This window comes from Pterocles gutturalis, unplaced genomic scaffold (assembly GCF_000699245.1).
Source record: "Pterocles gutturalis isolate BGI_N339 unplaced genomic scaffold, ASM69924v1 scaffold23245, whole genome shotgun sequence".
Taxonomy (NCBI): domain Eukaryota; kingdom Metazoa; phylum Chordata; class Aves; order Pterocliformes; family Pteroclidae; genus Pterocles; species Pterocles gutturalis.
Genome location: NW_010141442.1, coordinates 17,932 through 30,735, shown reverse-complemented (window position 1 = coordinate 30,735; position 12,804 = coordinate 17,932). Strand labels below are relative to the sequence as shown.

General features: G+C 41.9%; 1 protein-coding gene across 1 annotated transcript; it reads right to left on the bottom strand.

The window, feature by feature from the left end:
* Positions 1-783: 783 nt before the first annotated feature.
* NIM1K (NIM1 serine/threonine protein kinase) lies at positions 784-9,298 on the bottom strand. Its single transcript, XM_010084030.1, has 3 exons — positions 8,885-9,298; positions 3,584-3,852; positions 784-1,533 (listed from the first exon to the last, which is right to left on the bottom strand). The coding sequence occupies exons 1-3, from the start codon at positions 9,174-9,176 to the stop codon at positions 784-786; spliced, it is 1,311 nt and encodes a 436-aa protein (XP_010082332.1). The 5' UTR covers positions 9,177-9,298.
* Between the last annotated feature and the right edge of the window lie 3,506 nt (positions 9,299-12,804).

Genomic DNA, 12,804 nt, shown 5'->3' with positions numbered 1-12,804 from the left:
TGTTCAGCTTACTGATACTGGTGTTAAAACTGCAGCAGTTTTGGAGTACACTTAAATCTAACATTAGAGTACAGCTGGCAGCCAAACAGTTCTAGACTGTTAGAATCGTACAAATAATGGAAGGAATAAGGGTAGAAGATGGTAGCCCAAACAGCTATGCACTAGGAATTGCAACCACACGTGCAGGGCTAAAGTGGCATCTCCTAGTCTGCCTTTCTGAATTTGGACAAATAGGGAATTGTCATCAACAACAGCATTGCTGTTTCTTTAAATAAAAATAATTTTAAAAAAGCTCTGATGTACATTTTATCATGTTTATTTTGCTGAAGAAGTTTTAAAGAAGAATTTGCAGTTGTTTAGATTAGGGTCTTGTTTCTGCTTAAATGTTCTCTGCAAAAACTGTTCTAGTTTGCAGGGTGAAGTTGTGCCAAGCTGAGGTACAACTTCTCAAGAAGTTAGCTGTTACAGGCCTCTACTGAGCGTCTCCCAAGGATGTTAAATGCAGTACTAATTGATCTTTACTAAAAGGTCATCTCCAGTAATGATCCCTTGCCAGTTTCACATACTAGGGTTCCTGCACTGGCTACACCATGCCACTGGAGCAAGGGACAAACAAGCGCACGAGAGCTGTGTATTTGAGCGCTTCACTGTGACTTGAGAAATGCAAAGGAGATGAGGCATTTTTGGTTTATTTGAAAATTACAAAAAATATAACAACAGATCTTGTGAAAAATGAATAATCCCCTTTGTTAAATGTGCCAAGCACAAAGCCTACAGTGCAATTTATAAAATAGAACACAGCTTGGAGGTGAGCTTCACCCCACTGTAAGAACTGATTCCCTTCCTCAAATCTTCTTCTTTGGGGTCTGGGTGGGACATGATAGGAACACATTCCAGTGCTCTTTTCTTCTGTACTTTGTGCAGAACAATCCTGTAGACCCCTGTTACCGAGCTGCGTGCATCTCTTCCCCGGTTGTTTTGAATGTGCTCTTCTGTGATTCCCAGATCTTCCAGAATATTTTTCACTTCGATTTCTTCCTCTTTGAGTGTACTGATGTCTGATAAGTACCTTGGATCTAGTTTAAATGGCTGTAAAGGTTTGGGGTACTGTACTCCTTGCATCCATTCACTGTTCATAATAAGTTTGACAGAGTATCGTTCAGTTGGTACTGGCTGAAGGACCCCTTTTATCAGTTTCTGGCAAGTTTCTGAGAGGCAGGGAGGCAAACTGTACGTCCCTTCAAGAATGCACTTTTTCAGTTTGGCCACTGTATCTGCCCGAAATGGCATGACACCTGTTGTCATGAAGTATAACAGGATTCCCAGTGCCCAGATGTCTACATAAATGCCAATGTAGTTTTCATCTCGGAAGAGTTCGGGGGCAGCATAAGGAGGAGAGCCACAGAAAGTATTTAAAGTTTCATCTCTTTTACTTATTGTGCTGAATCCAAAGTCTCCCACCTTAACACAGGTGTTACTGGTGTAGAAGACGTTTTCTGCTTTCAAGTCCCGGTGAATGATATTATTCTCATGCTGTAAAATGAGGAAAATTTGGTATTAGCTTTTCCACGAGGAAGTTCTCAAGTGACTGGCTGTTATCACTGATTAATTACCACATAGGAGAAAGGGAGTTTGCTTGGACAAAGTCACAAATAAGCATTGCACTGAAACTGAAAATGTAAAAGTATTTAAGCAAATTTAACTTAATTCATTACTGATATAAAAACAATAGAGTAGGTGGAGAAGATGGGAAGAAGGATGCTGGTTTCTTTCAGAATAGCAGTCTCTTGTTAACTAATATCAACTATTTTCATGAAGCAGACTTGTGATGGCATCATAGCTAATCCTACAAGACTAGATATCTTCATGTGCAAAATTCATATTTTTTCAGAGTTCAGAACACTTGCTTTTGCATTTACTACATTTCTAATAATATAAGTAACAAAAAATAACTTATTTTTAACCAATTCAATTTTTGTGTATATTGTAAGCTTGTGGATTTACGACGTGAAAGCATTTAGTTCACCAAGTGAACGTAATCACGAAAGTAAGTTGCTACAATTCTATTGTGTCATCTAATGTCCTGTGAGGAACAGGTAGTGGCTGGAGAAAAGGACCACAGACTTGTGCCTTGTGGTATTTCATGTTGTCGCAGACACCAAGTTCAGTAGTGTCCTCTAGTTTTAGAAATCTAAAATAAATATATATGCTGCAACTCGTACTTTTTTTCCCTTGGAAATGGCCATAGTAGCCAAAGACTCAAACCGCGTTTGCTCTGCTCAGTGGCGATATACCTGTCTTGATTAGGTAAAGGTATGGCTTCATCTTTGAAATAACTGGGAGGAATGGATGTGTTTGAGGACCCTCTGCCCCACCCTTTGAAATAAAAAAGTGCCTGTATTGGGAGGCAATAACGAAACCCTTCCACAGCCTAAGATTTTTTTAAATGTCATCGAAAACAGGCAGGGATCTTCTGTCCGTGTGTGGACTGGCAGCAGTGAGATGTGATTTAAGTAGCATTGATTTGATGGCTTAGCAAAAAGTAAAATGTTTTGCAAAAGTCTGTGTGTACAAGCGAAGACTTGGCCAGCTTGGTAGTCTGGGTTTAACGCTAAGAAATAGATGCAATCTTGAAACGTAAAGTAACCTCCACTAGCTGCAGAGTAACCTGTCTTACGGAAAAGGTATTGAAGCTAATCCAGCACTTACAGGAAATATGATAATTTTGTCAAAATATATAAAAAATGCATACTGTTCATGCCATGAGCAGTGCATAATGCAGTTTCTAGACGTCTGACCTGGGAACACCCTTGCTTTCGTCTGCCTGAGGCTATTACATGGCAAGAGAATACGAGCCACCAGAGGGCATCCTGAGACAACTATAACAAATACTAGTTTTACTTCTCAAAGTTGCAAAACTTTTGTGTTTTTTTGCTGTTTCAAGTGACTGTAGCTACTGTGCAAGGTTCAGAGGAGATGGTACTGAAGTGGTTAATTGCTCTTTTTCTGACTTTACAGAAAAGGGCCCTTTTGGGCTCTACACGAATAGCGAATAGCGTCATCGTAAATCTACATACTGAAGACTAGGTGAGGGGAAGTGACTTGCTGGGTGTTAACTTCACATATTTGCACCAAATTGAAGACCAGGAATTAACTGTCTTAAGTGCCAGTCTCCCACATTCATTAATAAGCAAGCCTCTTCTCTGGAACCCCTTCTTCTAGCAGAAGAGTGACCGGTCCTATGTTTTGAAATAGGTGGAGGGAAGAAATGAAGCTTTGTTAGCTGCTGCCTACAGCAACTTCAGGGGGACAGGAGAGCGCCGTTGCTAAAGCAATGGTTCCGCCCACCAGATGTTCCCAGTTCAGTCTCCTCCCAAAAACTGTCAACTGAGAGGCAGTAACTCCAGGTGGATGTGAAAACTCTCTCAGATACCTTTAAGACAGCTCTTTCTCTAGCTGTTGTGCCCTTCAGAAACATGGGCCTGAAATCTTGGTAACAGTGAACCTACTAGTTGAAAACCAAAAGACACAGCCACAAAATCTGCTCGAGTAGCCAGGGGCCTGTGGAAGAAGAGCAACTTACCATGTGCTTCACAGCAGACACAATCTGGGAGAAGATAATTCTACATTCTGTTTCTAGCAGCTTCCCTTCTGTATTGATTTTGGTGAAGAGCTCCCCACCTCCTGCATACTCCATCACCAGGTGCAATTTTGAGAGTGTCTCCACCACTTCATACAGTCTGATGATATTTGGGTGGTGCAGTTTTTCCATGCTGGATATCTCACGAGATAGCAAACGTTGAGTCTTCCGGTCTAGCTTTGTCTTGTCCAAAATCTTAATTGCAACTTTCTCTGAAAAGAAAAACACTTTTCCATGTTGTTGATGCAATAGGTACAAATGGTAATACTATTCACTTAAAACAATGCTTGGTTATAGAAGTGCAATAAAATGGCACCTCTGACCAGTACAAGCTACGCTGCAGGGGCCTACTAAGCCCTGCAATGTTTCACACGCACCCATGCCCCCTTCCGTCTACGGCATCCCCCTCTGCCGGGGTAGCCAAGGGCTGGCAGAGTATCGCAAGGGCCAGTAACATCATCTGCTGTCTCCGTGTGCTCCCCTGCTGTCACGCTGATACGTGCCTGATGGCCACAGTCACAGCATCTGCTTTCAGTGTCAAATGCAGGTGAGGAAAGTCTGCGCTTTCCCTCTCTTTGTTGTCGGCTCAGTGCTGTTCAGGTGAGCTCGGCCTGAGCCTGGTACTTGCAGACTAATGGTGCTGTGAAATTCAGGTGCTTTGTCTCAGAACAGCCAGACAATCTTGGGGGGAATTTAGGGGCTCTGTCTGTAGCCCTGGAGGTTTACAATGGAGAGGTGTTTTTAAGTTGTTGTGACTTACAGAACTCTTCCCTAACTTCTTATCCCGTACTCCCACAAATCCTCAGTTACCAAAATCAGTGTTGTAGAGGTTTGTCTTTCTCAGGGCAGCTATGCCAGTTTTTCCAACACGTTCATGCATGAGTAGTTCTTGGTACTGTACAGAATACAAGAAAAATACATTTTTATATCTGTATGCCACAATGGGCCATGAATCCACATCGTGCACAGATGTTATTCCAAGGAAGGGAAAAAACAGTGAAGTAGAACAGGTTGCAGGGATCCTGTCTTATGCTGTCATAGTAATGCAAAGCTGCTGTTAAGTTCTACGTGTTTCTGTAGCATATCCACAGTGAAGAGAAGGGTCACAAAACACAGATATACATGTGCAGCTGCACATCACCAGGGTAGCTCAGAGCAGTATGAACAGGTCAACCACAATTGCCCTTACGTTTCTGTATTAACTGGTAGGTTATGGCTTTTGTCTTCACTCTATTGCATACAGTTGGTATTTGAAGGATTACTCTGGTTAAAATAGGTTTTCAGTGGCTCTGTATAACTTGTCAGGACAGCAAAATTAAACTGGATCATGGCAGTAAAAATAACAGTTTATTCCTGGGAAAAAGGGGTTTTTTTTTCCCCAAGAGTATCTTAGTCAAACTTTCACAGATTTCTTAACAATCACTTTTATTGACGCTTTCAGGGGGAAAAAAAAAACCAAACCAACTTCACCTTGGTTTCTAGTACATGGGACTAAAGTTAAAAAAAGTATTTTCTACATGTTGCTTTAAGAGAAGAGCGAGAAGGCTATTACATTTATACATGTGTTCTGGCCTAAAAGCACTCAAAATGTTTTTGCTTAATATTATAAAGTTATCTAACTTTAGTATTTCAACATATCTAAAGGAAGTGTTGAGGATACATCTGCGTATATCTATACAGATCAAGGAAACGCCATGTTTGGTATATGTACCTTTCTTAATAACATACATGCATAAACTGATCTGCCTACTAAAGTGCAGCAGATGTGATTCTTACGAAAGGTGCTGAATTACCCCTTGATGTGCCTGCTTTCCTAGAAGGAGCCCGTGCAGTCGCGTATAGGGCAGTCTTCCCCGCGCTGCTTCTCTCTGACCTGTTCCATGTGTTCTAGTGAGCCCGTCAGGAAAGCCAGCACCTACTCCCGCGTGGTGAAGCAGGAGGAAATGCAGCCAGTGAATGGTAACAGCACAGGACTGACCCTGGCAGAGCTCTGACTGCTGAGCTAGGGGTGAAAGACTAAAACCCTTCTCACGTTGGTTGCATATTGACCACCTAAACCAGGAGGAAAGAGCATCAGCTCACAGTAGGTAACATTTGCACAACTAAATGCTGAGATACTACAGGAACAACAATTCTAACAATCTTAATTATGCAACTGCATTGTTACATCGTGATTTATAAAAGTTTAGGGCATTTAGGCTTTTAAAGAAAAATCTTCTAAGAAAAAATACTTCCCTTTATTTTTGCTAAAATTTACTATTCCTCCTGGTCAGTTTTCCTGAGGAGTTTTAAAAGGAAAGGAAGAGGAAACAGGGAAAAGGCAGGGAAAGGAGTTTAGAACTGAAGGGCCTGATCCTGTTCACACACCACCATAAATCAGGACTGAACTCATTTAAATCTACATCATTTCAGTTGCATACGCATGATATGCAGAGAAAACCAGCCCACCTAAAGCATAAAAAAACCTGACACCACCCTTTTCTTTTTTAAACTCATTCCCTCTACTTCAAAAAAATACTTGGTTTACAAGACCTGTATTGTCTTGCATGGCAGCAGTGCTGAACAGAAGGGCATTTTTAGCAGGCAGCTTATTTACCAAAATATTAAAAGTGAGTAGTAAGAGATTTTGATTGGCTACATGCAGCGTATACTGAGGTTTGAAAAGAGCTAGCTGAAATCTTAATAAAAGAAGTTAGGAAAAGGTTGATAAATAATTTCAGGAAGAAGTGGTGGATGCTATGATGAAAAAAGGAAACAAAATACAAACAGAACCAAGTTAAAATTGCCTAAAAACAAAGCAAACTAGGTGCCTGGACATTCCTGCCTTTGCAATTGATGTTTCACATTAACCTTGCTTTTTACTAGCTGTAAATTTTGGCTGGTCTTAAATGCATCTATTCAGCTGCGCTCTCACACTACATTTGTCAGCAGTTTTAAAGGGTACATAGAGCTTAGGAACCTAAAAGTCCTTAGCAAGCATCTCTGCAGGTCTCTGGAGAAAATTTCAGTGACATTCAGGTTAATAAAGTGGGCAATGCTCCTGAATAACCCAAAACACATCATAGCACCAAAGATTTTCCTGCATCCTCTAAGCAACCAAGACAGCCCTTGTGAGAGAAACATGGTTCTTCATCCAGTGTGGTCCTGCAGTGTTTTCTTCTCTCCCTCTAGAAAACTTTTTTCATGTATCCTGCTGTGACAAAAGCTCATCTTAGTAAAGAACAAAATTGTTTCCTTTTTTAATGTAGGGTGACATGTAAGGAGAAAGACCATACTTAGAATTTAACACTATGACAATAACCAAAGAGCCGAACAGCCCCCTGGCACGTACACCTCCGCCTACCGCAGTGACCCAAACAGCATTAACAATGAAGCCATTGTATTTATATAACCAGGAAAAAGAAGACTTGCACTCATTAGCACTGTGCAGGAGCATCACTTCATTACCAACACAACGATGTGCATCTGCTGTAAAAAACAGAATCCTTTTCATGGGGGGAGGTGGTGGGGTGTGTGTATGCATGCATGCGTGTGTGCACGTGCATGCACACGTGTGCCTGTTCCTGTTCTCCTATCCACATACTGTGTTTTATGAGGACAGATAAGCTCACAGGCAAAGATGTGTCAGAAGATATTTACCCTTCATCCTTCCTTCCTCATGGAAGTTGCAAACTTACTACCAAGAAATGAATCAAGAAAAAAAATATGGCTTTGGTTTTGTTATTTAGTTTGCCCAAGCCTACTGTATTCACTGAAGTTCAGAGTTTTTCAACTCTGAACTATTCATGTGCTAAAGCAACCTGTCTCCTAAGTAAGTTCAACAGCTAAAAGGTTCATACAGATCAAATTTATAATTTTTCATTATCTTTTCATTAGCATTTCTCCTGATCTCAGTACAGGAGCAGCATTTTATCCAATAGGAAGCACAAGACAGTTTTCTCTGGAAGAAAAAAAAAATTACAGAACAGAAGAGGAAATAGCTTGCTGTGGGCCAAGCAGAACTGAGATGCTTTTCTGAAACAAGCAAAACCAAAAAATCCACACCCAGTTAAAGCAGCCCTTAGGTGCAGGCAGGCTTAAATTTGGAAAAAATAAATACCATCCATTCCCCACTTTGATTCCCAGTGCAACATCTGCTTCATACAAGGGGTGAATGTGAGCTTTCACACTTCTGTAGTCTGGGCTGAAAGAGGTGGTCAGAGAAAATTGAAACAGAAAACTCATCATGAAGGCTTTGGGGATTATCTAGTTCTCTCACCTGTAGGGTGATGGAGGGAAGGAGAGTCAATCAAATTGGAAAGGGAAGACTATGAGAAGAAAAAACAGAAGATAGTAGTGTACAAAGATGCGCGGGAAACTAGTCATCCCTGAGGGAAAACAAGAACATTTTCTATTATTTATTTAGGCTTTTTTATTATTTATTTCTATATTTATTAGCCAGACAGTCAGATGCAGAAGGACTGATGAAGTTCTTAGTTATACCTATAACTGAAGTGTTCGCTGCAGTTACCAAGCCTTTCTGGTTCATTCTAGAAGCAGCATATAGGGTGCTTTTCTGTGCTTAAAAAAAATAAAAATAATTGAAAACTCAAAACAAACCCTGATTTGGCTCTACCAGAGCTCATTTCCCTGCACCTGCTCAGCCCACACCTGTCCCAGCTTTTTACAGTGATGAACCACATGCAAATGAGTCAGTAAAGCAGGCATAAAGTTTCTCAACAGAACTACTGTTACCATATAAAAGCTTCACCCATAATAGTAAAATCTGCAATGAAACAAAGGAAGCCTTGCTAACTCTGGCTGTGGGCAGGAGTGTGCCTAGCCAAGCTGCCCTGGGGATTCACCACCTACAGCCCTGCAGCCCATGAGCTGGGGCAGGGAAGAGGACAGACAGACAGGACAAGGTGTAGGAGGGGAGGCACAACACCATGCTTCAAAGTGTGGGGTGTTTGAGCCATGAAATGAAATGTGTTAACTCCATGAAGTGCAGAGATGAATTTTTCTTGTAATAGCTGCCCATCCAGAGAAAATGTTTCTGATGTCTTTAAAGCCTAATCCAAACTTAAGGATTTATCTGTGACTCTGCCTATAGGTTTACACAACAGCAAGAACAACAAAAAAGACACATACAAACTATATGTGTATTTAAGGTTCAGACAGCATCTTTTTTCCCAGAGAGGTCCGTTTGCATACATACAGAACTAGGGCACTCAGCACGCAGGTGACCCACACAGCTGTGCCTACCTTTGGTGAGGGAATGAACTCCAAGCTTCACTTGTGAGAAATTCCCACTTCCTATTTCTCCTCTGACTCGATAGAAGCCAATTCTCTTTCCCAAGGTTAATTCTTTTACCACTTTGTCATTCTGGGACATATCCTGCATTAGCTTCTCAAATGGGGTCAGCCTGTGCTGCTTGTCCTCTTCGTCTTCTCCATAGCACTCCAGGTGCCCATTGTCTTCTCTGCTGTCCTCACGATGCCATTTGCTATAGGGGTGTTTTCCAAGACTTCCTCCATTCACATGTCCTGTTGTCATAGTCTATAGGGTAATCACTTCCCCATTTAACAAGATGTCCCAAGAAGGAGTTTAAATGAAACAATTCTGCATGAATATGCAATCCTGTACATAATGGACACTGTGACAAACCTAGCAAAAAAAGCAGCTTACTGAAAGTTCCAATATTAGTTTGGAAATTACTTCAAATCTGGCATATCTACGTATTGCAGTTCTGTTCAAAATCAGAGATAAAACTGGAAGCTGTTTACCTCTCACTAACGGATTTAGTGTCTCAAGATGTTACTCTACAAGGTAAAATAGGCTTTGCAATTAAATCTGTAAACTTTGTGCAAGAAAGTGGCGAGTTTCTCACTGCCTATACAGTACATTTGACACATGCAAAACACTTGACACAAATTTTCAGGCTTCAGCTTGCTGCTTTGAAAACTTAACTTGACAGATAAAGGTCGAACAAACAGCTGATTAACTACTCTGAATACATCCAGATGCTTCCACTTCATTTTGAATAGCTGACCTTAAGAGTGTAGTTCTCCTTGATTCTGGTACCAGTCCAAGAGCCGAACGCAGGGTTTGCCTTTGATTCATTCTTCAGCCTGTGAGCTTGTCACTGTGCCTTGGAAATGTGACTGTGTCTTGGAGCCTTCCTGTAAAAAGTTTGTTGCCCCTATGTTTCCTCCCCATGGTGGGTTTAACAAAGCAACTGATGCTGGAAGATGACAGGAAAAGCACAATCTGTGCACCAGGCAAAAGAAACGCTGCACCTCAGTATCCCTGCGGTCACATGGCAAGACAATACAGGATTAAGTAACTGCAATGTCACGTTAACCCTCCTTTATTTAGATGAGCTTTCTTTAACGCCTTGAGCCTTCTCAAAATTTTGCCAGATGCACGGTGTTCCTAAGCAGACAGATAAAGAAAGTCATTAAAACCTTTACATAACAGCCATACGCTTCACTGAATGACTGCACACCACACACCACTTCACCCATTTTACTCTGTTTGGCAGCACAAACGAAGAAGTCCTTATTTTAAATGCCTGAGCAATCACTTAACTTTAAAGCAGTGCACCATTTTTTTTTTCTTCTTTAATCTTGAAAAAACAGAAGTTGCTGTCATGCAGCCAGGTGCCTGAGGATGGTGGGATGGGCACAAAAGCTCTGAGGTCACGCAGGCGGTGGCAATGCTCTCCTTGGGTGCTCAGCCTGCAGCACCCCGCTGCTGTCATGTAGATTCACCAGGCTGAGGAGGGGAGAATTAGACCACTAACTCAATGCCTGGGGCTTAGGGAAGGTAAAGAGTCACCTGAGGTGCCACCCTAGAAGAAGGTGGAGCTGCCCTCTAAACCCTGATCTCTGTGTGAGCAAGGGGAGGAGAGGCCAAAGGCACCACAAAAGGGCAAAGAAAAGGCAGTTGGCGATGCTTTCATTACACAGGAATTGGAGTGGCACAGAAGCACTCGGCTGCTTCTGCAGAGATGCCGAGGCACCAGACCCAGCCTCTGGGAGCTGCTCCTTGCCCTGAGACACATGTGAGTGCTGGTGCCAGTTGCCTCACCTCTGCCTGCTATGGCCACATTGCTGACAGCTCTGCCCAAGGACAGGCAGAAAGCCTGGCTTCTCCTCACCCTCAGGGCACAGGAGTGTCTGTCGCTTCTCCCTGTCACTTCTCTGAGCCAAGAGTGCTTCCTTCCGCGCATGCTGCAAACTTACGACGGGCACCGTTTGTAACAGGAATAGAGGGAGAGTGTACTTGTTCCGTGACCACTTTGAACTCTTGTTACTCTTTTTGTTTTACTCCTGTTTGAAAAAAAAGGGCTGTTTTCATGGTTGGTAGAAAAAGTATAAAATAATAAATAATAATTTGTTACTCTAAATAGAGACAAAACCCTGACAAATACTGTATGTGTGCAAGCTGTTGGCCAAATCCTGAAACTGTTTATAGGGGAGAGACTGAGTGGCAACTGAACAAAGTCTCCAGTATTCTCCCATCAAACCAGCCTCACTTAACACCAAATGTTCCCTCTAACTTTATTATTTCATACCAAGGAAGAAAAATCTATGTGGAAGGACACCCCTTCCACAAGGAAACCAAAACCCCACCTAAACCCAAACCTTATGTTCTCTGTTTGTTCTGCTTCTCCATTTGGGGAAAGGACAATTTCTTGCAGGATTGCCTGAATTCTGGCCCATAGCTGTTTTCTGTTTTAACCTGTTTCACATCACAATTTAAACAGTATTTTAGGTAACAAATAACTTGTTATATGAACCTCAACCATTTCACGGTCTTAACAGTGGACGGTGCCCTGGCAGAGCAGAGCTTTGGAAGCCACTTGTTTGCTGTACACTGACACACTGATTTGGATATCAGAGAGGCCAAACTCGGTTCCCATTCTGCTGTTTGATCTTGAGGAAAACCACAGCAGCTTAGGTTGTCCGTACGAAAGGTGTGGAAAACACTGTGGACAATGTCAGAGGTGCCATGTACAAGTAACAAACTATTGTTTAAATAAGTATCTTTGGATGGGCAGTGACATCCTCATTACCTTGCCAAAGAACAGCTATAGCTTATGGCTGTAGCCTGAGCACTCCAGAGTGGCAGGTAAGGACAATCCCACTCTTGCAGAAGGAGAAACACAAGGCAACTACTAATGGTGGGGGTAAATAAATAAAAATAATAATTAAAGAAACCACCAAAACAAACAAACAAAAAAAAACCAAACCCAACCAGAATGCTCCAGATAGCTGAGTCTTCTGAACGCCAGCCTATTCAGAATTAGCTAAAGATCACCTTCTGCAAAATTAATAAGGGCCCTTGCAGTTAACTAGCTGTATGGAAAAGGCTGACTGCATAAGGATTTCCTTCAAACAGACCTATACAGGCCCCTCCTGAATACATTCGGTGACGACAGCGAGCCCAGTCTATGTGAACATTCAGTATCGCTGAGACAAACACACCACATGGGAATGCCAGGACCTTGCGGGCACATGGGTGTCAAAAGAAAGGCAAAACTGCGTTAAGGCATCAGCACAGGGCTCTGGCAGTATTTGCCCCTGCTGATTTTTGTTCAACGTGATCTTTTTTAGAGCACAGCCTACCATTAATCTCCCTTTCAGGCTTCCCACTAATTGTCAAGCCTGCAATCTCCTGGCGCTTGGCCAACTGGCTGGGTTTCCCCTATCTTTTAAGACGAGCTATTTCAGTATTCCTGGTGTTAGCAGAATATATGCTATCTATTTATGGCCTACATTCCTTCCTGTAATCTAAACCAGTAAAATCCACCCTGATATTGTACAAAAGGGCACTGACTGTAACAGCAAATAATTCAAAGAGAGAAGGGAGAAACAATGAAATCAAAAGTCACCCAAATACAATGAAGGACAACTTTTTTTTTTTTTTCTTCAGTCTGGCTGGTTGGTGAACTGAAAAACCCCAGGAGAATCTATCTGCCCAAATTATTTAAAAAACAAAATAAGCAAGCAAAAGAAAAAAACACTACAAAAAGCAACACAAGACAGAGTGAATAGGTGTATCAAGCCTTTAAGACATGTGCCAGTCCAACACTGCTCTTGTTTAACCTTGTTTTTCAAATATTTCCAGGTACTAACATTCTGGTCCTATTCCAAGAAGTGCTAAATACCCTCAGGCT

Bases quoted from the DNA above. Each gene is read 5' to 3' on its own strand.
- NIM1K (XM_010084030.1), bottom strand. From the start codon at position 9,176: ATGACAACAGGACATGTGAATGGAGGAAGTCTTGGAAAACACCCCTAT. The intron at 3,853-8,884 runs GTAGGCACAGCT...TTTTCTTTTCAG, and splicing joins AGTTCATTCCCTCACCAAAG to AGAAAGTTGCAATTAAGATT. The intron at 1,534-3,583 runs GTAAGTTGCTCT...CTCATTTTACAG, and splicing joins TGTCTGCTGTGAAGCACATG to CATGAGAATAATATCATTCA.